The following is a 26,453-nucleotide window of genomic DNA, read 5'->3' on the forward strand; positions in this document are numbered from 1 at the left end:
TCACCCCATACATCATCATGCAAGGATGTCTGGATTATCTTTACAAAAAAAGTCCCAAAACAGAATCATCCTTTGTTTAAAAAATATTCCCTCCCTGACGAGAGCACAGGCAAGACTCTGCAAACTAGTGTGTATGTGTGGACTCGAGCCACGTTACCCCCGACATTTCACGTCTTGCCAAGGTTTTAAATATATTGTTTATTATTAAATGCTTACATATAAATAAATAAATTTTATCAAATGTGCACTCACAGAGTGAACTCTTATGTACAGTATTGTATAAGCCTATAGTAGCAATCACATCTCACTCAGGATGGGGTGAGTTGCCCAAAAAGCAAGGCAGCACTGCGGCGGTAAAGCCACCTGAAGTCGAAGCACAGAGATGCTCTTAAAGGCATGTTACACATCTAATATTCTGAGGCAACAACAGATCCGCTAATGCTGTTTACAATGGAAAGAGCAGGTAGAAAAGAAAACATCGCACTCCACCATGGAGAATAGAGTTTTACCGCGAGTTACGTCGATGGAGGAATATCCTGCCAACGATGTGCCACAAAATATTTTCACTGTATCATGATCCCGAGAAGCTGAAAGGCCTTTTAGGCACACTCACCCCAAAATGTTTTTTTGTTTGTTTTTGTTTTTTTTTTAAGTTTTGTCTCCCTCTCTCCTCCTCAAAGCTCAGGACCACAAAGAAGGGACACATTCAGCTAATACCCATGAAATTCATACAGGTAATATAAAATGCAAAGAACACCCATTTCCATCACCTTTCAAACTCGAAAGGGCCATGGGGAGAAGTGAAAGAAAGAAAGGATGGCGTAAAAGGCATCAGTCACATACATGTGGTCTGGTTCATTCAGCATACATTCTGGCCCTCTTGTGGGTTAAAAGAAACTGGTGTGACGTGGCTGGGAGATATCAAGCAAGTAACATGGACATTCATAGACGAGTGCTCGTGTAACATCGAGAGATGGTGTGACGGCCGTGTGCAAAGAAAAGGCGACTGGTCTGAGATTAAGAGTTAAGGCCGAGGCGATTCAAACAAGAGACAATGAAATCACCGATGTCCCTAATCTCAAAGTGCCTAAAATCTTAAGAACGTAGCCACAATAAAGCTTTAAATACCATCTAATGAACTTCAGGAGCGGGTGAAGAGGAGTAAAGAATCTCTGCTAACTCCTTAAACACCACTTCACTACATATAGGTTTGACTTCTGGATATAAACTTCTAAAAGAGCATTTCCTAATGTTTAAAATATGGAGAGATACAGTGTGGTTTCTTTGTAAAGTTAGCCACGCAATATCTTAGTCCTGCTTTACTGAAGAATTATAAACAGAGAGGACTATAGAGAGAGCAAAAGCAGGATCTTAAGTTCAAGGCTCATGCCGGTATGCTAATCATGTGTAAAAATCTACGATCGCAGCAGCATGACAGAGCTAGCTCGGCTGGATGGCTATTTAAAAAAAAAAAAAAAAAAAAAAAAAAAACCACACAGCAACGACTGTCAGTTCTCAACATTATTTCTTAGTGTAGTGGCGTCTCAGCACTGGCTTTCTAAAGGCAGCTTCCTAAGCTCTGTATGTGAGAAAACTCTCTGACACAAAGTTGCAGTATGTCTGGCATCGATACATTTAAAATTTAAAAAAAGAAAAGAAAAGCGGGGCGGATGGTTGGTGATTGTGCAAGTTCAAAAATGTTTCAGCGCATCATGAAAACTCGGTACAGTTCAGTGTTTAAAATATTTACAAAATCTAAACGATGATGCTAAAATGATATGCCAAAAATGCATTCCTCTCAAAGATATGTAATTTAAAAAAATAATAAAACTGAGATTCAAAGCTGTAAAAAAAAAAAAAAAAAAGATCCCGGCTGTTTAGTGACTCTTCTCAGAGAGCAAGTGAGCAAATTCTAAACAAACGAATGTGGTCACACATGTACGCACACACACACAAACACACACAGTGATCCAACCACAGAGGAGGGCCCTGATTTCTTAGAGTTGCGTACCCCTGTAGCCCCCTGACCCAACAGCTGATGTCCCCGCAGTGGTTCTTCCTGTCGAGCAGCTAAGTCCGAGCCGCTGGGTGGGACCAGTGGCGCCCGCTGTCACGCCGTGTGTCCATATGGCTTTGGATGGAAAGATCCCATTCTCTCTATATATATTCATGTCCTCGTTTCCCTCAGTTGGTTTTCATGGCGACGTCTCGATTGGACGCCTGTTCCGCCGCCTCCTCTTCCTCCTCGTCTTCCTGCTCTTCGTCGTTCTTCCTGCACCGGTTCTCATTAGGGTCCTCATCGTCGCTTTGAACAGCGGCGGCGGCGGCAGACAAGGCTCCCTGAGTGGACGAGGCGATTTTTCTCTCCCTCCTCTCCTCGCCCTCATTCTCCTCATCCTCCCCTTCCTCTTCTTCATCTTCCTCCTCCTCCTCGTCCTCCTCCTCTCGGTCGAGAGCAAAGTAGCCGGTGCCTTTCACTGTGTCCTGGCGCTGGTAGAACAGCACATAGGCTGCTTTGGACTACAGAGAGAGACGGAAACAAAACAGGAAAGAACGTCACTCAGCTACACTGACATGATGGAGTCAGGCTCACCTTAGAAAACAGACTTTTACCAACTTTTCCTTTTTGTTTTCCTTTGAGAAACAACGAGAAATGCAGTCACTAAAGATTTTTATAAACTGGAAAAGCTGGCTGTATAAATATTCACTAGACCACCAAATCTCTTTCCAATGGAAGCATCCAGGTCTAAAAAATGAAGATAATGCTTAGTGCAAATAAATGCAGTTCCCTTTAATGACCATTTGAGGCTCACTTGAACAGCAGGTCACAGTCCTTACAGACTAGTATAAAACTGCTTTTGTCTCTGCATTATCACAACTGTACAGGGTCTGGATTTCTTTCCTTTAACGGAATTCACCATTTTACATTGTACTAAGGCATATAGTTTCCATTATTAGGTGTGTGCTTTGAATACATTTAACCATCTGCTGCACCACATCTTTATCAGTGTGGCCGTGTTTTACATGTTCAATATTTTTAATTTAATAATATGGCCAACAACGTGGCATGCACATGCACTTAGCGGCACTAACAGATGCCTGAGAAGTAATTTTATTCTGTAGCTGTCGCATGTAGCTGTGTGAACACTCATGCAGTTTGTCAAATGAACATGCCAATCATACCAAACAGCCTTGGCCGATAAGTTAACACCATCACCACTGACCATGGTCAAATGTGTCTGCAGAACAGTAGTCCACAAATCAGCAGACAACAGCAATCTTTCATATAAACCCATGGTATTAATCTGTTACTAAAAGTAGTCCCTAATATTACATTCAGTCCTTTTCAAAAACACAAAACAAAACACAACAACAATTAGAACAACTGTACATTCTTGATGTTATTTCCTGGAACATAACATCTCCAACAGTTGGCCATTAAACATGAATTTAAAAGCAAAATGAAGTCCTGCTGTAAAGAAATCCTCTGCTGAAACATATATACTTTTTTAAAATGTATGAAGCCATTACCCATTTTCAAAAATTGTTTACAGAAAGAGCTGGTCTCCTCTGGGGTGGCTTGCTAAATCTCTTCCAGAACATCTAAAGTTCAGTTTGCCTCCAAGGTGTGAAAGCCTTTATAAACGCTCTGAATGCACGAAAACATCTCCGTGAGGGTTTACCTGTCTGGCTTCAATCATCCTCCCCACCACAGAACAGAGAGCTCTCTGTACCACACACCCACACTTACTTTTTGGGAAATCTCAGGACAGTTGTCATGATGCATGCTCAATCATCCAGGTAAGTAAATCCCAAAAGGTTGATTCTGTTCATCTGGACGTAGCATTTTCAGTGGTTTCTCCCACTGAAAATGCTACGTCCAGATGAAATGAATCAACATTTTGGGGTCTCAGCACAGTTGGATGCCTTGGAGAACTCAGGCTGTGTGGCAACTACATAACTCATCCTCATTAGTTGAATCATTACAGTGCACATACGTGCATTACTCTGACGACATAATTCATTTTTCTTGCCCAGCAAGTCTGCCTTTAATAAAAATGCAGTAGGGCCTGCTGCCTGTGGCTTTTACAAATCAGGACACTCACCACTATTTGATCTTCGCTGGCAGGAGACACGCTGCTGTCATCAAAGTTGTACCACTTTCCATCGTCTTTGTTTTTAGCATAACCAGTATCTGAAAAGAAGAAGAGGACAGGAAAACACGGCAATTAGAGCAGAAATTACTCAATGATTAATCAACTAGTCATTCAAAAGGAAATTTGTAAGAGTTTATGCACCAAATCGAAGCTTTGATTAGAAGAGTAGAAGCGTGGCAATGCCAAAAAACTGTGTGGGAGACGTATCGATTTTAGCAAAGAGAGCCCAGATACACAAGAAGTTACCGCTCTGATTACATTTATTTTTCTGTTGGAAATCCTTTAGTCGTGAAAATTTCCATTAGTTAGAGTTTCGCCGTTTCACCATTTTTCCCTTTCTGTATGTCATTTTATATACTCCCACTGCTTGGCTCTTATGTTATAAAGCAATTTGTGACTTCTAACGGCATTAGTAACTAATAAAAGAGATTCTACAGTTTACAGATTCACAACAAGCCAGATTTAAACTGTCTGGTTACTCAGGGGCCACAAGAACATTCCTCTTTCTACCAGTGACCTTTAATGGGGTTGAAATTAAATCCGGGAACATTATAAATCCTAATTTTAAAAAAAAAAGAAAAAAAAAGATACATGGTTGCGTGAGTTTGAGTCTTACAGTGGCCCCCTCCCATCCCACCATAGTGGTTGGACACAGCAATGAGGTCGTAGCGACAGGGCCCGGCATTGGGGTTGATCAGGAATTCAGACATGTCCAGATCTCTGGGAACAAACACGAAACAAGCCGTCATTGCACACGTTCAGTGTGGTGTGTTTGTGATGAAGGTAGAAACATGTAGCATGTACAGTGTTGTAAAGCAGGATCAGACCCTTCATTTCTTCTTACCTTTTTTCCCCATATTTATCACACCTACATGTTTCAGACCAAATTGATGTAGATAACCCTTACTCTGTTATCTTTGTCTAACATTAAAATCTGACTGATTTAAAAATGCAAAAAAGCATCTAAAAACAAAATAATGATAATAATTTGAAGGTTTTTTGAAAGTTTATAAAATATGACTTGTTTAAATTTTCAGATACTAATTTTTCACATCTTGTGTATTATAGCAATCACAATATAATACTCACAAATCAAAGTGTAGAAATATTTATTCAGAAAAACAACAAATTAAACATTTAAAATATGCGCTTTAATATAACTGAAAGCTGAAGCGTCAAAAGACAGACTCACAATTCGCCTGTTTGCCTTACAGCAGAAATACACACAGCTTGTGTCAACACTGATGTCCTTGAGCACACGCCATGTTTGTCCTACCTTTTTGGGAAACAATCATTTGTTGTTGGGTTTTTTCCTCCCTCAAAAAAAATACTTTGAGTTGACTACAAAACATTACATAAAAAAAAATACAAAATACAAAATTATGCAGCAACCCCAATCATCTATCACACAACAACAAAGCAGCTTGTCATTAAGTCATCAAGGGTATATTGTGAGTGTGCACATACACACACTGCGGATTTTGAAAAGAATGAGCAGGATCTACACTGGATAAACTGCTAAAAAGGCAGTGCCCTGTGCATGTGTGTGTGTGCGTGCATGCCTACCTGAGCGGGAAGTCAACAAGCGAGTCCAGTTTATCCCTCATGTAGCGACTGTATGAGAAGCGTTTAAGATGGACCACCAGCACTGGTGGCAGAGACCACAGGTCCAGCTTCTTTGTGGCCTGCTGGTGCTGCTTACAGTTGGGACAGTACCTGTGAGAAGATACATCACCTTTTAGGTGCTGTAACCAGCCAGACGTCAACAACTAGTGTTTTGAATTGTTTTCACTGCTTCTCACCAAGGGTCCTCTGCCCCCAGTTTTTCCTTTGTGGTGAACAGTTCGATGCAGTCCTTCAGCTTGAAGAAAGCCTTTTTTTGAGGTTTGTACTCCATGCTCTCGTGCTTGTCACAGTCCTGCTCCCAGAGACACAAGCATATAGTTGTTAGAGTAAAACAGTTCTGAATTAGTTGTCTGAAATGACATGAATTAAAATCTGTGGCAAAAGAGAACATTTAACTTTGAAAGAAGCCGTTTAAAAGTACAGTTAGAGATAAGTGTTGTCAAGACCTCAACTATTATTCTCAACAGTACTGCTTAAGGTACTTCAACTATAATATTAATTAATATTATAATAGGTTTTAAGAGAAAAACCAAAAAGAAAGAATCAATGTACATGTGGTATATATAAATTAAACTGTTATAAACACTGTTTCACACCATTAACTAATAATCCTAATCATCATAATCCTAAAACACATTACAATTACATAGTACAATTACAACAACAAAAACAATAACTTGTAAATCTGTAGACTCTTGGTTGCAACACATATGTGGAGCAACTAGAGATGAACTGCAAGCTAGGTCGTCAAAAGCTGTGCAAACTGTGCAAAGTTAAGACACATTAGTTATGTTTGAACCCTTACATGAAAGTGCCATCACAGACTGGTGAAGTGTCCTTTCTACTATCATTACTAGTAGTATACGTTAACTCCTTATAGACAATAAGACTCTTTCTGGCAGTGAAAACAGTTTGGTTTCAGTTTGTAGTCCAAGTTCTTTAGACAGGAGCATATAAGGAGGGTTTGATTGGATGTAGGTAAACAGTAAGTAAACGCAGAATCAGAGATTGAATGTACCCAAATGCAACCTGAAAAGCAAATAAAACAATAAATAAAATCTGCATTTAAAAACATTAGTGAACAGGAGAGAATGGTTTGGAGCAGGTGTTCAGCAGTTACACTGTGAGCCCCAAAACACTGGCCAATAGTTTTCCAGATTGATTTTGGAGTAACAAGTAGAAAATAGACCATTTTAATTTCTCCAGTAGCAAGAGCAGAAATGATGGCGCTGTAATGTCCATACCATTACATAATTACTGTTAAATAAATTTAGCCCTGGCACTGTTTAATACAAAATTATCGTAGCCATCCCTAATCAGTTCCTTTCCCTCAGATTAAAATGCGTGGAGTAAGAGGTAATATTTACAGATTACTTTAACACTTAGATGAGCTTATTCACGGCATCATCTAGCGAGTAGAACTAGAGTTTCAAACCTGTGGGCTCTTGATTAGAAGACATTTGGAATAGTCACCTCTGTTTCCTGCTGCTCTTCTCTGTGCAGTTATCACTACATGATTATGTTCCACACTGCTCAGCGTCTTGCTAAAAATGTGATCGAGTTGCACTACAACAGTTACACCGTGAAAACAGACAATGTCGCAGCTCCCGACATTAGTTTTACCTCAACAACAGTCTCGTCAAAATACTTCTTCTTGATTTCTGGTTCCCAGTCCAAGGAGAGATAAGAGCGGTCTGTAAAAAGATGGACAGAATGTAAATATGCTGTAATATTTACAGCAGTTAAAATGATTTCATTTATTGATTAATGCTGTGATTACATGATCGAGGAAAACAAAAAAAAGAAAAAGAATTACGTTTCTATTTGCCATTTCAATGATGCTAAAACAAAAACAGTAAAGCCCGCTTCCTACCACTAAGTCGGAGGTGTCCCTCGTCAAAGCGGATCTGCCTGGTGTCCTCCTTGATGAGTGAGAAGTCAGTTTTTCCCATGTTATTGAACTGGAATGTAAAAAGTCTCTTTCTGCTGTGCCCGGACGTCTGCTGGCCTTTGGTGGAATTCTGTGGGCCGACCACACCGTTCTCAAGCTCATTGTCCCCACCGACAGAGTCCTCCGACTGGCTGTTGTCGTTTTCAGAGGGCAGCTCCTGATCCTGGCTGGACTCGTCGTCCTGCTCATCGGTCTCCATCTCACCTGAAAGACGGCAGTAGAGCTTTTAACAGCAAACACTAAGCAGCACACTTTTTTAAAGGCATTTCAAAAGGTCAGAACTTTACAAGAAAACTGTGTTGGTGCACTTACTCGGTGACCCCTCCTCCAACAGTCCATTAGTGGCATTACCATTAACAGTGTGTTGTTTAGATGGCTGTGTCTCTTCACAGTTGTCCTCTTCTTCCTCTACAGAAGATCGCACAAACCGACTGCAAACACACAAAACCACTTTTTATTCCAAGCACAGGTTTTTGTTTTTATTTTCTATTTTTAAATGACACAGCGTTGATTATCTGCAAAAAGAGCCTGTAGATTTTTGCTGACTTACCAGAGGCGCTGGAGCAGCATGTTGTAGAGCTTGTCTTCACTGAGGGTTCTGGGGACGGCGATGAGGAAGGGTTGTCCAAACAGCGGCGTGCTCGTGTGGTTATATCCTGACTGCTTGTACTTTTCTCTCAAGTGCACTGGGATCACTACGTGGTCTGTGTCCTCCACTCTGTTCACCGCCACCTCAAAGCTGCAGAGAGACATGTGGTGAATCCTTTAGAGTCACGCTGGTTAAGCAAGATGTCGACAAACCAATGAAAAGTGAAACTCAGCATCCTAGTGTAAAAAAAAAACAAAGCAAAAACCCTACGTTTTTGAAAATGGCACATGCCTGCAGTTTGTTATATCTACATAATCTGCAGATGTGTTGTCTGTCAGCTGCTCATATCTGACACTCACACATAAATATCATCTCTCTCCATAATGCTGCTGAGGTTTTCGTTGGTGGCGAAGATCCGGTGGAAACGGTGGTTATAGATGTCAGTTACAATCATCTGAAGGATAAGAGACGGGAGAGTCAGTGCTGAGAATCCTAATTATGGCCAGCAATTAAATTAATCTGCCAACACATCTTAAAAAGCCATTTAGTAGATTGGTAAAACGAGCTTGAGATAACGGGCAATATAACTTCAATTCATGAGAAAAAACTTTTTAGAACTTAATTAACCAGCCTGTATTTGAAATGATCTTTTTCATAGTTTAAACTCTTTCATAGTCCTCTCAACCTCTGCAAAAAAAGAAAAAATCCACCTTCCTTCTTTTGTATCTGCACTGCAGGAACTAGGGATATTTCCAAAGCCCTGTTTCTTGGGTTTGTTTTAGCTAGTACTTCAGGATGGCGCAGGCTTTGAGTGACAGTAGGATACACTGCTGTAAACGCAACCAGGATCTGAAAGTCCAGGCTTAATTAAGCCTATATGGAGGAAATACAATGTGATTTTTGACTCAATAGAAGGAAAACATTTCCCTTGTGTGTTATCTCACTTTGTGACCTTGACGAACCACACAGAGAGAAGTCATGTAGGGAAAAAAATGAATAACCATAAAACAGACCTACAAGAAAATAAATGGCCACAATGATCAGTGTGGCATCTTTGCTATTCTGTCTGTGCAACATGTAGTGTAACAGCATAATAGCAGGTCATACATATTGAATTCCAGTTCCCTTGGTCTCTAGTTATCCTTTGTGTCCCTGTTCCTCATCTCTCCCTTTATCTGAAAAATATGCAACATTTCCCCTCACTAGCTTCTGTAGCTCAGAGGACAACGGCTATTAAAAAGTAGATGTCAGCATTACAACATATAACAGAGGCAGGATTCCTGCGCAGGCCGATGCTAAATATTCTACCTTTTCAGCAGGCACGCCTGACAGGTTGGACAGGGAGGTACACAGGTCAGAAATGTAGCCCACTTTCGGCACAGTTAGTTTGTACTGAGGAAAAAAAAAGAAAAACAAAACAAAAACATGATTACTGCCTGCTGTTCATACATGAAATGGCATGATACTGCTTACAGTAGTAATTTTCTTTTCCTCTCTGTGCTCAGCTTGTTACCTGTGTGGGTTTGGCCAGAGGGTCCAGTCTGACTAAATAAACTTCTAGTGTCCGTTCCTTCTTCATGGGCAGTGGCAGGGTCAAGTAGCAGAAAGGATCAAAGGTCACAGAGACCTTCGAGCACACAGGACACACCAGAGTCGACTTGAAAAGACCGTGGAAGATGTCCACAATAATGGAGTCATTTCTCTTAATGTGGTTCTCCCACGCCTCCTCTGCCACAACCTGGTATAAAAAACAAAAACACAAAACAGGTATATACAAAAATTTAATAAAATGTAACTAAATAAAATCTCTCTCTCTCTCTCTAACTTTTATCAATCCATTCATCAGCCACTGGTCTCACCTTATCAGGCCGACCATTTGCATCCTTGAGCTGAATGTAGGGCTTCTTTCTAATGCGGTTCAAGTCCTCATGTAGGCCATCCAAAAGGAAAGCCAGAAGCTCATGAGAGTCCTGCTGCTGGTAGCCCGAGAACTGGGGAGCAAAGCGGCCCACCTGGGTCTGGATGAGTGGGGGGGAGAAAGAAAAAAAAAAACACCACATACTTTTTGGAAAAAACACATGGGTAGAGGAGCAAAATCAAGTCGGCCTCATCATAATACATCACACTGAGTAACCGGTTTCTTTCAAAATAATATAAGATGTCCATGTTCTCTATTCTGTAGCCCATAGGTCTTAAACTGAAATGGTTTCAACCTTTATATGCTCAGCAGTAAGATTAAGACTAGCTGTTGCAATTAGCTAATAAAAATATGAAAAAGGCATAGTTAAAAACACCAACATTTTATCACTATTAAATCAACATTCCCAGAAACAATTTCAAATACCTTTAACTTCATACAAAGTGCTGTTTCTATTTTGCTTGTAGATTAATTACTTCATCTGAGTGAGAAAAATCTAGTCTGTTTTGGGCCTGAACAAGTGCATTAAAGTCAGGGTTAGGGTATATGAGGTCTAAATGTGACAGTCACTAACTGAGGACCTGTACCTGGATTTGTTAAACTTCGTCAAATTTCAATTTCGATAAACTTCGATTCAAAGAGAACTTACATCTTTGAGCATGTCTCCTTATCTGTGGAAAATCTGCGACTCTGATGAAGTTATTAAAACTGTTTATACTATAAAACTATTTTACTTAACAACAACATGGTTCATTTTTAGCACTGGCTTACACGACAGCTCCTGGTGTTTAACACAATGCAGAAGTACCACTTTAACTTAAATCTGACATTTGTCCTTGTCAAATTTGGACAGTGAACAAATCCCTCCCTGTCTGTCTCTTTCACTTAGTGCACTGCTGCCAGCTCAAAGTCTTTCGTTATCTCACTTACAAACATAATAACTCGGTTGTGTTGCAGACAGCTCTCATCCAGAGCCAAGGAGAAAAACTCAAAATTGTCTGCTGTGATTTCAACTGAAGCTCAAGGTTTCCTACAAAGTCTTCGATCCATCTTGTCACAGTTCACCTGGAAAGGGGCACATTCTCAAATACTTCTTTTTCTCAGAGGGTACATCAACTCAATTGTTTGTTCCCACTCTGCATTACTCAAATTCTTGTATTTCTCAATCCAAAATTGCAGTAAATAAATGAATGTGTTGCTTAAAATTCTTCACTCTGGATCAATGTTTTTAGTTGTTAGTTGACAGCTTCCAGGCTAGCAAACTCAAATCTTTCATAGACATTGATCGACATTCACATTTGCTTACTTGCACTATCAAAATTTCAGGATAAACACACTCACCTTAATAAAACACTCAAATTAAAGTGCAGGTGACAAATTTTCATTTCCCACAAACTACAAAAACAAAAAAACAACAACAAACACACAAAATGAGCTATTCTCTTATGGGGAATATTTGGTGGCTGAAAGAGAGAAAAATGATTTATAACTATGTTTTAATGTCCCATTGACCTCACAGGGCCTACCAATAGACTGGATGTGGCCGGCGGCCATACAATGTCCACGTCTGTTTATGAGTGCCATCATGAGATTATTAGGTCCTACAGATTGATGCAAGCCTTCATTTGTCCAACATCGATCAAAAAATTTTTAACATGTGTGAAAATTCAAACATAAAGGTTCCTTCACACATTTAATATATTTTTTTTCCAAGGAATTACCTTGAAAGGCCTCGGGGTGACGTAGCTGTATTTGCCTGACCACAGCTGTTTAATAAGCTCTGCGTAGGCTCTGGCAATCTCCCCCTTCATGCCCAGTGGATTGTCCTCATTCAGCTCATCTGTGTACTTGTCTTTAAGGAAGTACTCCGTCAGCGGAGGGGTATTGCTTAAACACTAAAACACAAAAACAGGAGAGAAAAATATCTTTCAAATCAACTGGATTTTTTTTTTTTTTTTGAAGTTTTCTCTGTAGAATTTTGAGTAAACATTGGCGTGCTAATTAGCATAGTTCCAGACTCTAAAGAGCTCCATGAAAAGATTACCTGCACAGCAGAGTTCATGAAACAGGTGTTGCCCAGGTTTGAGAGTCCACACAAGCCTGAGCGCTCGCTCTGCCTGCTCTGGTCCGAGTAGTCATAACTGTTGCTGTAAGGGTGGTAGGATGGTAGACTATAGCTCGAATTCTTCACACTGTACAATCAACATACAGACATTGAGAGATTAAACAGGGTCGTTTGTGGAAAGTCATGAACACTGATGAACAGAGAAATCTAATACTAACAGACAACATCCATACTAAATCAAATTAAAGTTTTTAACAAACAACAAAACTTTACAAAAGACTAGAAGGCATATAGCTTCACTATTTTCCCCCCTCTCTTTACAGCTTCCTAGACAATCATTAAGAGCCTTAAGATAGGCCTGCCCAGCTGCAGCAATCAGCAGACCTCTGGGAGCTCGATAAAGCAGCGTTGGCCGTTTCTGGCTCCCACTGGTCAAGGGAAACTGCTGCGATGGCGGTGGAGGCAGTTGCCTCGCAGTTCAACACTCGGTGGTCCACCCTCCTGCCATCCAGCTCCACCGCCTCAGGCCTCAGGCACCACCAGCAACACAGGAGCATGACATCTCAGCCCCACCCCGGCCCTTGATGGCCTGCATGTCCGCTCAAAACTAGACAGCCAGCAGCTTCGATGGGGTTTTCTTGGGTCCCTTGTATGAAAAGTTTGGGTATCTGAGATCAGAAAGGACAGTCCGGCTCCAGTTTTGACTGTTGAGTCTTAGTCTTAACTCAGCTCAAGCCAATCCAGCTCCAGAAGCAGTTTGAATAGTCCAGGTGAAGTTTAGGCCTGAATCTGATTCCAAGTCCAGCACAGGCCAACCTTTAAAACTGTACAATTCAGTGCACACGAAAGCACACATTCTGGTCTGTCTTAGAGTTAACTGGTCAGCTCCCCTCTCCTCATTTCTCCCAGTCTTCTTGTTCGGGCTCAATCGCCTGTCATCTCGTTATCCTCTCTGCTTCAATTCGTTTCCCCCCCCGTCCTATGCCGTCCTGTCCTCTGCTCCTCCCTCTGGCCTGCCTGCTGCTCTCTGCTGCTCTACGGCTACCAGCAGATATTTATAGCAGCAGCAACAGCAGCAGCAGCAAGGATGCTCAAGACTGCTGCTGCTGGAGGTAGAGGTGCACAGAGAGAGAAAGAGGGAGGGCGGGAGAAGCAAAGAGAATGGGGGGGAGGGGCGGACAGTACAAGGGGGGAGAGGATGACAGAAGAGAAATGAGATGGGGATGGAGGGAGCAGCTGATCCACTGCATCCAGCTGAGGCTGCAGTATTCACAGGACCAACTCACTTTTACAGAGAGGAGTCGAGACATAGATACAAAGACACATTAACACAATCATGCCAGCACGTAATTTATCCCATTTTCTCATACTAGCATGCATATATCACTGTTCTCTCTTTACTCTGCACACAAATTCCTGCTCTTTTTTTCCTTCCTTTGCTGGTAAAACACAACCTCTGACACTCTGGACTAAGTAAATCACACTTTGACACACCCTTCTTTCATCCTCTTTAATATGTCATGGCTGTCTCCATGAGAGGTTTGAAAGGGGATAATCTAAATAAATAAACTCCAACCCAGAGAAAGAAGTGGTTTTTTAATCATCAGGGGCAGTATGTGTGTACAGGCAGGCGATGAGAAGGTGAGAAGTGGGAACAGATGAAATGTATTCTGAAGGTCACTCAGACTGCAGAACATGTGCATCGCAATGAGCTCGGAGGAAAGGAGAGGTAAAGGGATCAAAAGACACAGAGGGAGAGAGTGAGTGTGTGAGAGGAGCAGAGACTGGCTGCCAGAATCAGGGGACGCTACCTCGCAGGACGGTGACACTTAATGCAGTTGCAGAGCATCACTTGCTGAGGCTATACCAACCAGGCCGAAACCACAGAATCAAAAAGACAAGGGTTATGTTATATGGGAACACTTCACATGAAAGGGGAAAAATTAATTTAAAAAAAAAATCCCTATGTATAATTCAGAGAAAAAAAAAAATGACAGCGCTGCTACCAGAGTGAATCAGGGACAGGAGTGCTGCTGAGAGTAAAGATCCAATTTCCCCAAGTCACCCACCCTGTGCATTCAACAATCCATCGACTCTGCAGAAAAAGATGCATCGGCTGTGGCAAAATGTGCAACTATGCTTCAAGTACAAGTCAGACGTACGAGCTGAAAAAATGTCTGAGAAAGTATTTTATTGTGATACTTTTACGAGTTCAAAGAAAGGCTCAGTTGATTTTAACACCTTCATTCTTTGTCAATATTGATTTTTAAGGTGGCCAAGCCTGTGACTACCATTTCTGCATTTCAACAGTACTGAGAAATGTGATGCACAATGTCTATTATCTACCACGCGCAGGCACGTGCGCACACACACACTCCAGCATGCAGTAAATCACACGCATTACATGAAGGGAGGGAACAGTGAACAGTGTCCACTGGACAGCAAAGGCAGTAAGCTCCACCCAAAGAGTGTATGTGCATTTTTGGACATGGCTGAGAGAGCCTCTGGGTCAAACAATACACAACAAACAATATATTTAGGCAAGAGTTCAATATTCTCAACACGTAGGCTAGCAGTAGAGTTGCATGACTGGGCATAAACTGAATTTCTTTTTGGAGAGTAATGCATTCATTTGTTAACCAAGTTGCATTTTACACCGGGACACAAAGAAAACAAGACTATAATTTTCCATTGTGTCAAAAGCACAGAAACTGCTTTCTGTTAAACTGACGTCACAGATTGCAGAGCATTACACAAAAAAAGCCTTAAGAGGGCAGTATATACTGGAATTTAAATTTAGGGTAAGTGTAAGAAACCGCTCTGTTTGGCTAACATTAGCACAGCTAATCATTCAGTTACAGGTTGGCTTGAATGGGTATGACAAGACAATGCTCCTGTCATCTGGAGGGTGGTGTGCGGGTCCAGGGATTTGGGAGGTGTTGGGACTGCAATACAAACTGATTGAAAGCTTAAGCTAATTATTCTACAGCCACCAGGCAGTAGTGCCCTGTAGCTGTAGCATAATCAGCTTAACATAGTAGTATTTCATTTCATAGCATTTCCCAGGTTAGCTACAATGGCATTGCAAGCTGACTTATTTTATTTATTTATTTTGATTTTTTTTTAACTAAATGCAGAAAGGAAGATCCAAAGTTATGAAAAAGCAGATTCCACCCAAATTCTATTGCCTGATGAATCAGACAGTCTTTGGCAACTGCGGTCTATGCTTCAGGAAATGAAGACTGCTGATATGAGCAGTCATGTCAGTTTTAGCAAGCAAATGCAAAGATTCTGTCCAAGTATCTGTGAAGTTTGTGGATATGGGCATAGTTTTAATAAGAGGCCACATGCAGACTCCCCTCAGGACTATTAGCCACAAAGAGGCTGCAGGTATTAGGAAGACATTTAAAATAGGAGGTCTAGTCTGCATTACAGATTTATGAATCTTATCAATCACTGAACCCTAGAGTCAGTTATTCCTACTGGAAACTTTATGGTCTTTTACCTTATGTGCAAACAGGAGAAATAGAATAGAATAGAATAGAATAGAATAGAATAATCCTTTAATTGTCCCACAAGGGGAAATTTGGTTGTATCAGCAGCAAAAACACACATATACAAACAGAGCAATATCCTCTGACATTACCAGCTAATCTACTAGGAACATGAACTTGAAAGTAACTGACTGACAGCATGCTGTCGTGTTGTATTTAAACAAATGTTCAAGGTTTAAGTTTTTAAATCTCCTGAAAGACATATTTAGATGTAGTCTGGTGTTAAATCAAATAACATACAGAAGCAAAACCTTGTGGAATGTTGCTAGATGAAATAACCACCACATTAGCCCAAATCATGCAACCACAGCTAGCCAGTGCCATCATCAATTGGAAAATAGATTTGCAAATTTGAGTAATATAATCAAAAGCTGAGTAAGGCACCCAGAGGCTTTTTTGTTTTTAGAAAGAGAGTCTACTGTCACTGAAGAAATTCTAAGATCAATCCAACGCAAGCGCCCTTCCCCCCTCCCTTCTATCAGCTCTTACAGCTGAAAATGCATCATCAGGAGATTTAGAACACCCAAATCACAACCAGAGATAGACCTGTACAAAACAGAGTTAGATGAATTTCATAGTGAGAAGCTACAAACAGCTTCAGTAATGGAATTATAGAATGAGTCTAAACAGAACTGATAAAAGAGTCAAGAAAAAGTTTACATACTTAAGTTAAAAGCAACAAATTTTTAAGCCAATTCATTCCAGCATTCTGGCGACTTCAGCGTGAAGTTCTGTCCTGAACTCCAGGCTGCACATCAGGCTCCATCTCTGGCTGTTTCCATCCAAACCCACCCCTCTGCTATTCAACCCACAACTATGCCTTACTTCCTGCTGTTGAAGCTGCTGTTATGATTGTTTGTGAGAGATGAGGGCGAGATCTTTGGCAAAGCAGAGAGATTGGAAGCACCAGATGACCTTCAAAAGATAAAGAATAGATCATGAATTAGAGTGGAAAATAAGGAGCTGTTCCAGAAAGCTGAGTGCCGATCAAATTAAACAGCGATGAAACAAAATAAACGGAGTGATATGTCAGCAACAAAAGGTTGAGCAAAAAAAGAAGGAAACTCAGGCAAAGTCACAAGGGGAGGAAATCTTTGACGATGATGCAGTGCTGCAGTGATGTAGCAGGGAAACTTTAAAACCAATGCACTTTTAATTCTGCAGGTTTTCCAGAGTGGAAGATAATGGCATGATCGATGGGGGAGATCCCCACAGCAGGAAATCTGATGTGGTGTCACATCACATTACTGTTTTTCTTCAAACTGACTACATACAAGTTATATGCCATTCAATAATACTTTGCTTACGTGTAGCTTTTAGTAAAACGACAGTAGTGTTAGAGTACAAAGTAGGAATCTGACTCCATTACTGTGGTACAACTCATTAGAGCCAAAGAAATGTAAGCCAGGCAATGTGTCATTCACTCACTTGGGTGCCGTGGAGCCTCGGGGCCATGTGCCATCCTCGTTCTTCTGCTCTATTACGAGAACCTGCGGGAGAAGGCAGAAAGAAAAGAGGGATCCATCTGCTTCCACTACTTTAAACACACCAGACATTTGAAATTCTACTCTGTGTCCAAGTGTTATTGGCTTGCTTTATCCGAATTTATCTTCCCAACAAGTCAAAGATCGCCAATTTGATCTCACACAAATCCCTTTAGTATCATTCGGAGTAAAATTCTCCCTAATGGAATACGTGGAGCTACCCCTGTGGTGAATCCTTGTGACAAAGCATCGGCTGAAAGTAGCTGTTATATTTTATATGTGACAGCTTTAGAATCCCTTTGTGGCAGCAGGGTGGAGTACTGGTGTGTATGCTCATGACTATGCAGAAGAAGGCACTCCCGCACTTTAGAAAAAAGTAAAAGATACTGTAGACAAGGTGCCTTTAAATATGTAGAGAAATGGCACCAGGTTCGTCCTATAGACGGACTCCAACTCTGGCGTCATGACCCAAGTTGTCAGCGGAGGTCCTTGTTCTGTTCTGCAGCGTTGATGAGTTTACTGTAGCAACAAATAAAGCAGTTCTCCACTTGCTGCAGGTTTTAATTAAAGAGGCTTTCAAAAACAGCAGAACTGTGACTGCTGTTGCCAGATTCAATCCAGGACAAGGGGACTGGAAGGCATCTGGCCACCCAGCACACTAGATTCTTCAGAGTGGGCAGAATGGTCCACCACACCGAAGGGACATGGTAGAAAAGACTTGAAGGAATTGACTTGGTAGACAGAGCTTTCAAAATAACTGGTGACATGATTGCAGATAACATCATTCTTATATAACAACTGTGAAATACTTAAGTCTTCAAGCATACTCTTATTATACCCGTCCAGCCTCTCCAAGTCATGCCTATCAGTGGGAAACATTGAATACCATTACTGGGTTAATGTGATTGGAGCAGCAGCAGGTAAGTGGGACAACCCAGTGATGTGGAGCCTGCTGAGTCACTGCAGCCACATGTTTAAATTAATAAATATGTAAAGTCCGCAGTCAGTTTGATGTCAGGTTCTATGCGCAAAAATTCTGAGTAGCTCATGAGCTGGCCTCAAACTAGCTTTACTATAAAGTCTTTAAAGTCGAATCTAAATTTCAGCAGTTCAAGTGTTCTGACTTACAGAGCAAGAGCTAGAAAAAGGCTAAACAACACAATCTTGGGGTTTTACAGTATCTGCAATAGCTGTTTATTTTAATTTTAGATAGGAGGAGCAGAGACAAAAAGAAAGAACCACCGCCTACAGAGATTTCGATTGATCAACAAAAAATTACCTCTTGGATACAGATTCCAAGTTGATCAAGAAAAGACAAGTTTTCTGATATGACCTGAAAAAGTACTCGTATCTGCCAAACAATACGAGGGAAACCATAGCCAACGGAAACTAGAACTAAAACATCTTTTACTGAGCTCAGGAATGACGGTCTATAGAGCAAGCCATATTCTTACACATCTGACGATATTCTGAAATATCTTGCCTCTCTTGAGAAAATGAACCCTCCAGAGTTTAAAATTCTTCTCACATAGTGAGAATTTGAGAGAAGAGTGGAAAAGTTCAAACCTGTCCTTGGTAGAGGCCAGCATCTTGGATGGTGCTGTCAGGTTTGTTGAGAGGCTCAAAGGTGTTGCTCATGTACCTGTTCCACAGCCTGGTCTCCTTCTCATCAGGGATGCTGAACAGCTTCCTCATTTCCTTCTCAATCATATCTACAAACATATTAGCAAAAAGATGCAGTTAAGACTGTGCTGTTTAAAAAAAAATAAAAATAAAAAATAAATTAAAAAAAAAAGGCATGATTCTCATGTGCACAAACAAAAAACGAAATAGAACAACCACACAAAAAAAACCCAACTCCATCATTTTCATCAACAGAATAAAGTAAATATTTACTTGGACACAGTTATTCAAAAACAACATGAGCAGAGTGTAAAGTTCATGTGTTTGAATGCACGAAAGAGGTGATTCTAATATCTGAAATCCCAAGGGTATATTTAGATCTATGTTGTATATCATTTGTGCTTCCAAGAATGTTTTCCTGGCTCAGAATGAGAATTTGTGGGGTGACCATGCACATAAACACAAGTCTGTATTTTTAATCTTCGCACTTTACTGTTATCTAACTCGATAAACAAAAATGTCAATCACGCTTGAGTAAATCATTTTGAAAACACGTAAAATGTATTTTATTTCCATTTTATTTTCTTTAGCTCTGGCTGGGGGGCACAGCCTGCTGAATTATAAACAACAACAGAAACAAAACAACAGTTTTTACTTCATGTTTCAATGCAAGGATACAATAGCTAATATCCATACACTGGCAAACAATATGGCATTTACTAGTGTGTATCTGTTGTGTCACAACTGCATAATACTTACAAACAACAACAAAACAAAAACAAAAAAAAACACTTAGTTTTATGTACAAGATTTCTTTGTTTCCCCTGCAGCAAAAAGGGGAAATAAATCATCATGTGGCAACAACAGTTGGAAAAACTATTAATTTAAACACAAATACCACAAACAGTAAATGTATTTATATATAATTAGTGTGAAATGTGAACTGAGATCCTATAAGCTTGGAACGCTGCGGAAACCAGTGCTTACTACTGCTTAGGCAGTGCCTACCTATTGTGTCAGCTTTACTGAAGCGTTTGGTGATCACATTGTCCATATTGCTGTCTTCACAGAGCTTCAGCTCGGTCAGGTACACTTCTACCTTGCAGTGCTTCACAAACATACCCTGTTCAACCACCTGCAAAAAGAGGATGATTGTCAATTTACTGCTTTAAACCATGATTATCTAATGTTAAATTACTACGCAAAGAATGAGGGACACGGGCCTAATTCATGAGTAACCCTGTATGATTTTGGGTTGTCCCACACAAAAAGATCAATGTAAAAGAACCGTGTAGATAATAGAGCAGGGCGATATGACCAAAAATATTTATCACGATATACATTTGAAAATTTGCGATAACGATATAACTGACGATATAATTGACACTAGACAAAATACTTTACAACTCCTCAACTTTATTAGTGCAAACAAAAAACAAAAAAACATCAATGTATTTTCACTTAAACAAGCAGGTGTTTTATGTGCATTAAAGTTATATAAAAATTTAACAGTGCAAATGCAAATTCCTCGCTGACAGTTTAACCAAAAGGCATTTCCAGTGAAAACTGGCCGACATATCCTCAGCATAACCATGTATAATATCCACAAAGCTTAAAAAGAGGTTATACACACACACAATACGGTAATATTATGTTGAAGCACAGTACGTATCACTCCGCGAGGCTCCTGCCTACGATAGCCGTAATGCTCCGACAATCCATCAAGCAGTGCGGGTTCGTAGCTTAGCAAAGTCTTACTGAAACGTTTGACATTTTTTTGAGTGCCGTGTACCACATAAAATCGTTTCGAGGTCAGTAAACACAACCAGAATTCATACATAAGGCACACGGGATTATAAGGGGCACTGTCGATTTTCAGAAAAATCAAAGGATTGATTTTAAGTGTGCCGTATTTTCCAAAAAACACGGTAATAACGACGGCCCGCTGGCATGCTCTACCAAAAATAGTGCTTTGTTGTTTATCTGACGGATGAAAGCCAAACCAGTTCCACACCACTGAAGTTGCAGCATTTTTACAAACCAATTCTGGTTCATCAGTTTCATTCAACGATCCACTTTCGCTCTTCTCATTCTGCGTCGCCGCCATGTGCGTATGTAAACAACGGCACTGCGCATGCGCGTTTTACCCATATTCTATCGCGATATTTCATTTTCCTATCGTTGCCCAACATTATACCGGTATTACCGTGAACGGTATGATATAGCCCAGCCCTAGTAGATAACTCAGAAATGATTGCCTTAGAGAAGTCTAACGTTTGCATATACAACGGCCTTGCAAGAACATAAATTTAACTGTGTAAAAATCTCACAATCTGACCGTCCACTAATCAGCCAACAGGAATGTAGCACTACATGACACCACACACAACAGTAACAAGTCAGGCTGAACAGACAGAAGTAAACCATGAAAAACTAAATGTTTATGATTCCAACATAGATGCAAGTTTGGCTGAGTCGTGCCAGCAGAAGCCTTTGACTGTATGATGTTTGTCCAATTGTTATCATGGCTGAGCTTACCTTTGACAGAAGTTTAGGAACCCAAAAAGAAACTGTGACACCAAGCTGGCAAAAATAATCATGATGCAACCCTTATCTCATTTTCACCAAATTCCTGCAAGACTGAAAGCAAACTCCTAAGTTTAACGTGCTAGAAAACGTTTAACAAAATGGACAACAAAGCACACTAAGTTCTGCTGCACTGGTCTCTACTCATCTTGAGTCCTGATACTTCACAGTCAGAGTGAAGTGCCTAAATTAGCAGCACCTCGTGGAAACAGCTGAGGGGTCCCAGCCTATTTATTTCACCCCTGAGCCCCTCCAACACACAGACACTCACGCTACTAAACTGCAAAAGTCCTTCACACACAGCTTAGATTCTCTCAGCACCACAACCCTCCCCTACTCAAGGCTCTCGGTGGGCTAGTACACCTCAGCACACCACCCATCTGTCTGTGAGCTCAGTCAATGTCCAACTCACCACCAAGCTCTGACACATTTTCTCAAATCAAAGCCGAGCCAAAACCATTTAGGCCACCCCCGCCGCTTCTCCTATACTGGTTTGCCTCTCCTCGCCCTCCTTTGAAAAGCTTTCGCGCTGCCTCTCTTAGTGTGACCTCAGCTGGCATTCCTCCGCTTGGAAAACAAGGACGCAGGAGCTCTCCACCATTGTTGGCAATCAAACCACAAGTGGAAAGCGGAAGGAGCCACAGTGTCACACCAATGACTACAATCCTACAGTTCCCCCCAGCATACCCCCCACCCTCAAGTTGACAATATAGAAACAACAGGGTAATAAGAAGAAGAAAACCTCCTTCATGTTGTGTCTCGCAGATCGCTCCATGTAGCTTTTCAGTCATCCAGAACGTTGCCTGAAAATAGAAACCTTGCAGCTACCCGATACGCCGCATGACATACATGGCAAAAGAGGAGGGTCAATATAGGAGGGGGGGGGGGGACAAGAGACAGACTGATAGATATGGAGAGGGAAGAGGAAGTGCTTCCAGCAGCCATGATGCCATGACTAGCGAGATTTGAAGAGTTGCTTTGATAGCAAAAGTACCATCACACACACAAGTATTCAACTATAATCACAAACATATAGGCATTCTTCATTTTTTTTACTCCAGCAAACCTTACATACTCTTATGCTAATATGGAAATAGATAAGCACACATACTGTGTTTCATTCATAAAAGAGATGAATGAAAGGCAACTGGGTTTTTTTAAAATTTCTTTGTGATAAGTAAACTCCCAGTCTTCCACTATTATTTCTGAGATTCTGTGTAGTGTACACAGTAAATCTGTGTAAATCTACCTGACCAACCAAATTATATCAAAAATGAATGTAATAGTTAATTATTCTTTGCAGTTCTTTTTGTTAAATATCTGTCATCAAGTTCAAGGTTCCTTTTCCAAAAGTGCTGCATGTCTGATTTTCTCAAACAGCCTTATTAGCACAATGTTCTCCCTTTTACCCCAACACAAGTCACACTGCACATTAAACCCACTGATTCTGTATATGAGAAAACCATCTGAGCTGGCAGCAGAACAACATGTTAAAAAATCCATTCATAATCTTATGCTAATAACTGAACCCCTACCTTGCGAGCGATTGGCTCCTGACCCTCTGTGAGTCCATACCAGCTGACGAGTTTATTCCAGCCTTCTGTTGGGACCAGAATGTAGTCAAGCTCATCAATGAGGTGTTCCTTGATGGCGAGCACATCCCCATCTAGAGGGAGGGAGGGTCATACACATGCAGTTAAACAAGAGAGGGTAAAAAGCACATTCCGTGGGTCAACACTTACACTATTGATAACACACAAAGAACAAGGTGAGCTGGAGAGTTTTCTATGACCCCCCCCCCTCCAAAGAAAGGCTACTCTCTGGTTAGTAGACAATGTTTTTTGTGTGCGTGTATGTCACTTGCCCACGAAGCTAACCTACCAAAAACTGCTTTCCCATACATTTATCATATACTTTTAGAAGGGATAAAATAGAGAGCTAAAGAGATGGACTATTACTTGACTTACCTTTGAGAAGACCAGAGTTATCAACCGGTCCTGGGTAGACATTCTGGTCTCCCATCTGGTATTTGTCCCAGCTGTCAAATCCCACATATTTCTTCCACTGTTTAAACCAGTGACTGTCCACTAGATACCTGCAGAGAAAGCAATCAACATTACAACATCTCTACTAAAAGCAAGATGTAAAAGTCAAGAGTTATATAAAAGGGGTGGTGGGGTGGGGTGCATTAAACTATTGGGCTATAAACCAGGTTACCTTCGGGCTACCTTGTAGTGAGTACCCGAAACAAATCTGGTTTTGGGAGGCATACATTACACAGACTGACAGTTGTAACAGTAGCTTTTAGCCGCCGTGTTGAGTTCAGATTGCTACAAGCCTAGCCAGCTGGCTCTGTGATTTTGACAGGTGTTTTTTTCCGACTCCGCCCTGCTGAAGTCGGGGGATGAACCCACTGACAGGCAAACCGCTTGGATCATCGGCAAGCTAGCCAATTAGCTGATAGCCTGATAACTATCTGTATTACTCAAACGGCATGTAGCCTTCCTTACACATCCACAGAAAATATGTGACACAGTTTTTTGGAAGTGAAGGATATAAACGCCAGCATTTAAATTTAGTTTAACTGTTTTGAGTCTTAGCGAGAGCTCTACCAGCGCTAGCCTGTAAAGCTGACACATGAAGCTGACAGGCAGCCGTTAGCTAGCTCGGAGCTCACTGTCAACACGGCCCGGCCGTTTGGCTTTCACATCCTCCGTGGGGTTGACAGGCTCAGCAGACCCAGCCCAGAGCCACGCAGTGCCCTTGAAAAGATCACAGTCAATTCTTACCAAGTGTCTCCCTTTCTTAGTTGTGTTTTCAACAGTGTCGCGACCTCTCCTCTTTGGGTATCCAGATCAGCCGCTCCTCCTTCCGCCATCTTTCCTTAGACATTCCCCGGTGCATGGTGGGAAAAAAAGCGGCGCGTCATAGAGGCACGTAGAGAGCGACGACGCTGCTGCAGCCAATCATCACAGGGGCAGCGTGACACCCAGTGGCAAAATTATTCTAGAAAATGTTTCAAAAGTGCTCCATCATTGTGGATGCACGGGCTTACAGCTGAGAAAGAAACTGTGCCTTTAAAAATAAAGACCAGCAATGAGGGGAAACAATACAAGTGACACTTTTTAACACTCTATGAACACTGTAGAAGAGAAAATAACCAAAGAGGCCAATATAAAGAATCTGAAAGTTGAACCATTTATAATATTGCAATTTTGGGAAAAGTACTGTGAAAGCAGAGTTTTATAAACTGCCAGTTACCTCACACTAGGTTAAATTACACATAAACTGGATTGAAAATCAGTTTAGATTTTGTTAAAGAATACAAAATACTGACTTTCATATCCATTAGGATTGTACAGTCTGTTTTTGTCTTATAGACCAGCGGCCCCCAATCTTTTTTTAATGTCAGACAATATTTTCACAGACCGGCCTTTAAGGTGTCGCGGATAAATGCAACAAAATAAAATGATACGACCAAGACAAAAACTGTGGTGTTTTGTAAATATAAGAAAAAATGTGAATTTCCTGTGCATTTGTGTAATTGTAGCATCCTCCTGAAATACGTCAACAACATTGAGAGTAATATCCTCCTGTCTTAATGCTCTCTGGTCACTATGGTAATGCGTACATATTTCTTTCAAAATTAGACACACAACTACAACACGGGAAAAGACATAGGGAAAGCAAGTTAACGATAAAAAACCTGAAAACCATAAATTTCCCACCCGAGCCTCAACTCTCGCGGCCCGGCACCAAACTACTCACGGACCGATACGGGTCCGTGGCCCGGGGGTTGGGGACCACTGTTATAGACCATATTTCCATGTATGACTGTAATAGGTTAACATATGTGTTTAAGTTGAAATGTGTGGCTGGTAAATCTGGATTACACCAATAGTTAAAAAGTTAAGAGATAAAAAGACTTATGGGGATGTTAGTTCAGTTTATGTCTTCAAACAAAGAAAAAAAGGGAACACCCCAGTTATATTTTGGTCTTTGTTATATCTTTCAGTGTTGATTCAGTATTTTCTAATTATACTTTACATCTTCCATGGCATTACTTAAAGATACCACTAGGTGGCGCGTAGCGGCCAGGAGAAGCGTAAACCCCCCTGGGAGGCAAATCTGCAGAATAAATCCTGCAGTTGAATTGTAAACAAGTTAATGATCTGTGCCTCTTTATTTCAATATACAGCTGCGGGATCTAGGATTGCACCCCTCCCAGGCACCTGTCACACCAGGGGGGCAACAACTGCACATTTCTCTAAATAAATGTAGGTTGGCTTAAGACTTTTGCACATTTAAAAAAAACTGAGCTCCCTTTCAGTCGTCAATGGGTAATAACTGTGATTTTGTGTGTAACATAGCAGCATCTAACAAAACAGCACATTTATTAAACAGAAAGTACTTTAATGTAATTTGTCTTATTGGATTTTCTTCATCCTTTTTCTCCTTCATTTTCTTCCAACCTTTCCCTGCCTTGTGTGTGTGTTTTTTGTATCAGCCTGTTGCTTCCACAGCCTCAGCCTGGCACAGCGCCAGTGCTGAATCCCACCCCTCCCCTCCTCATTAATTTGCCAACAGATTGCCAAGGGCTGCTCGCCGTTCAAAGACGAGGGGGCGGTGGTGGTCGTGAGGCGTGTTTACAACAGTTAAGTAACAAACTGACAACCATTAAAACCTTAATGCAGCACAGCATCACAGAGCAAAGACTCGACTGCCCCCACTTTGTCTGGCACGCGTGATGATGCAACAGCCAGAGCCGGGCATGCTGTTGGCACTTCATCTTAACTGGAAATCTTGGGATCCTGCCAACACCGGCAGCCAAGAAACAACAGGTCTCAGGCAAAACGGGCCTGCCAGCGAAAAAACAAAACAAAAAATGCATCCGAACAAA

At 41.1% G+C, this 26,453-nt stretch overlaps 1 protein-coding gene across 3 annotated transcripts; it reads right to left on the reverse strand.

The window, feature by feature from the left end:
- Nucleotides 1-24,451, reverse strand: LOC134646843 (ubiquitin carboxyl-terminal hydrolase 15-like). Of its 3 annotated transcripts, XM_063500830.1 has the most exons (22): nucleotides 24,343-24,451; nucleotides 23,521-23,648; nucleotides 23,089-23,219; nucleotides 19,976-20,102; nucleotides 18,911-19,056; nucleotides 17,289-17,350; nucleotides 16,686-16,775; nucleotides 12,286-12,433; nucleotides 11,963-12,136; nucleotides 10,183-10,341; nucleotides 9,837-10,061; nucleotides 9,632-9,715; nucleotides 8,683-8,777; nucleotides 8,285-8,473; nucleotides 8,047-8,165; nucleotides 7,657-7,938; nucleotides 7,407-7,477; nucleotides 5,960-6,075; nucleotides 5,724-5,873; nucleotides 4,774-4,877; nucleotides 4,107-4,195; nucleotides 1-2,520 (listed from the first exon to the last, which is right to left on the reverse strand). In XM_063500830.1, exons 1-22 carry the CDS (start codon nucleotides 24,429-24,431, stop codon nucleotides 2,185-2,187), a joined length of 3,114 nt encoding a protein of 1,037 aa, XP_063356900.1. In that variant the 5' UTR covers nucleotides 24,432-24,451; the 3' UTR covers nucleotides 1-2,184. The 3 variants fall into 3 exon arrangements, with proteins under 3 accessions (XP_063356900.1, XP_063356901.1, XP_063356902.1); XM_063500831.1 differs by lacking the exon at nucleotides 16,686-16,775; XM_063500832.1 differs by lacking the exons at nucleotides 16,686-16,775; nucleotides 17,289-17,350; nucleotides 18,911-19,056; ... (2 more) ...; nucleotides 23,521-23,648; nucleotides 24,343-24,451 and adding an exon at nucleotides 12,691-14,892.
- Between the last annotated feature and the right edge of the window lie 2,002 nt (nucleotides 24,452-26,453).

Source organism: Pelmatolapia mariae, linkage group LG17 (assembly GCF_036321145.2).
Source record: "Pelmatolapia mariae isolate MD_Pm_ZW linkage group LG17, Pm_UMD_F_2, whole genome shotgun sequence".
Classification (NCBI taxonomy): Eukaryota; Metazoa; Chordata; class Actinopteri; order Cichliformes; family Cichlidae; genus Pelmatolapia; species Pelmatolapia mariae.

Excerpts from the sequence above, each read along its gene's own strand:
- LOC134646843 (XM_063500830.1), bottom strand. The coding sequence starts at position 24,431 with ATGGCGGAAGGAGGAGCGGCTGATCTGGATACCCAAAGAGGAGAGGTC. Across the intron at positions 12,137-12,285 it reads TCATGAACTCTGCTGTGCAG|TGTTTAAGCAATACCCCTCC; the intron begins GTAATCTTTTCA and ends TTTGTGTTTTAG. Across the intron at positions 10,342-11,962 it reads TCACCCCGAGGCCTTTCAAG|ACCCAGGTGGGCCGCTTTGC; the intron begins GTAATTCCTTGG and ends CCACTCATCCAG.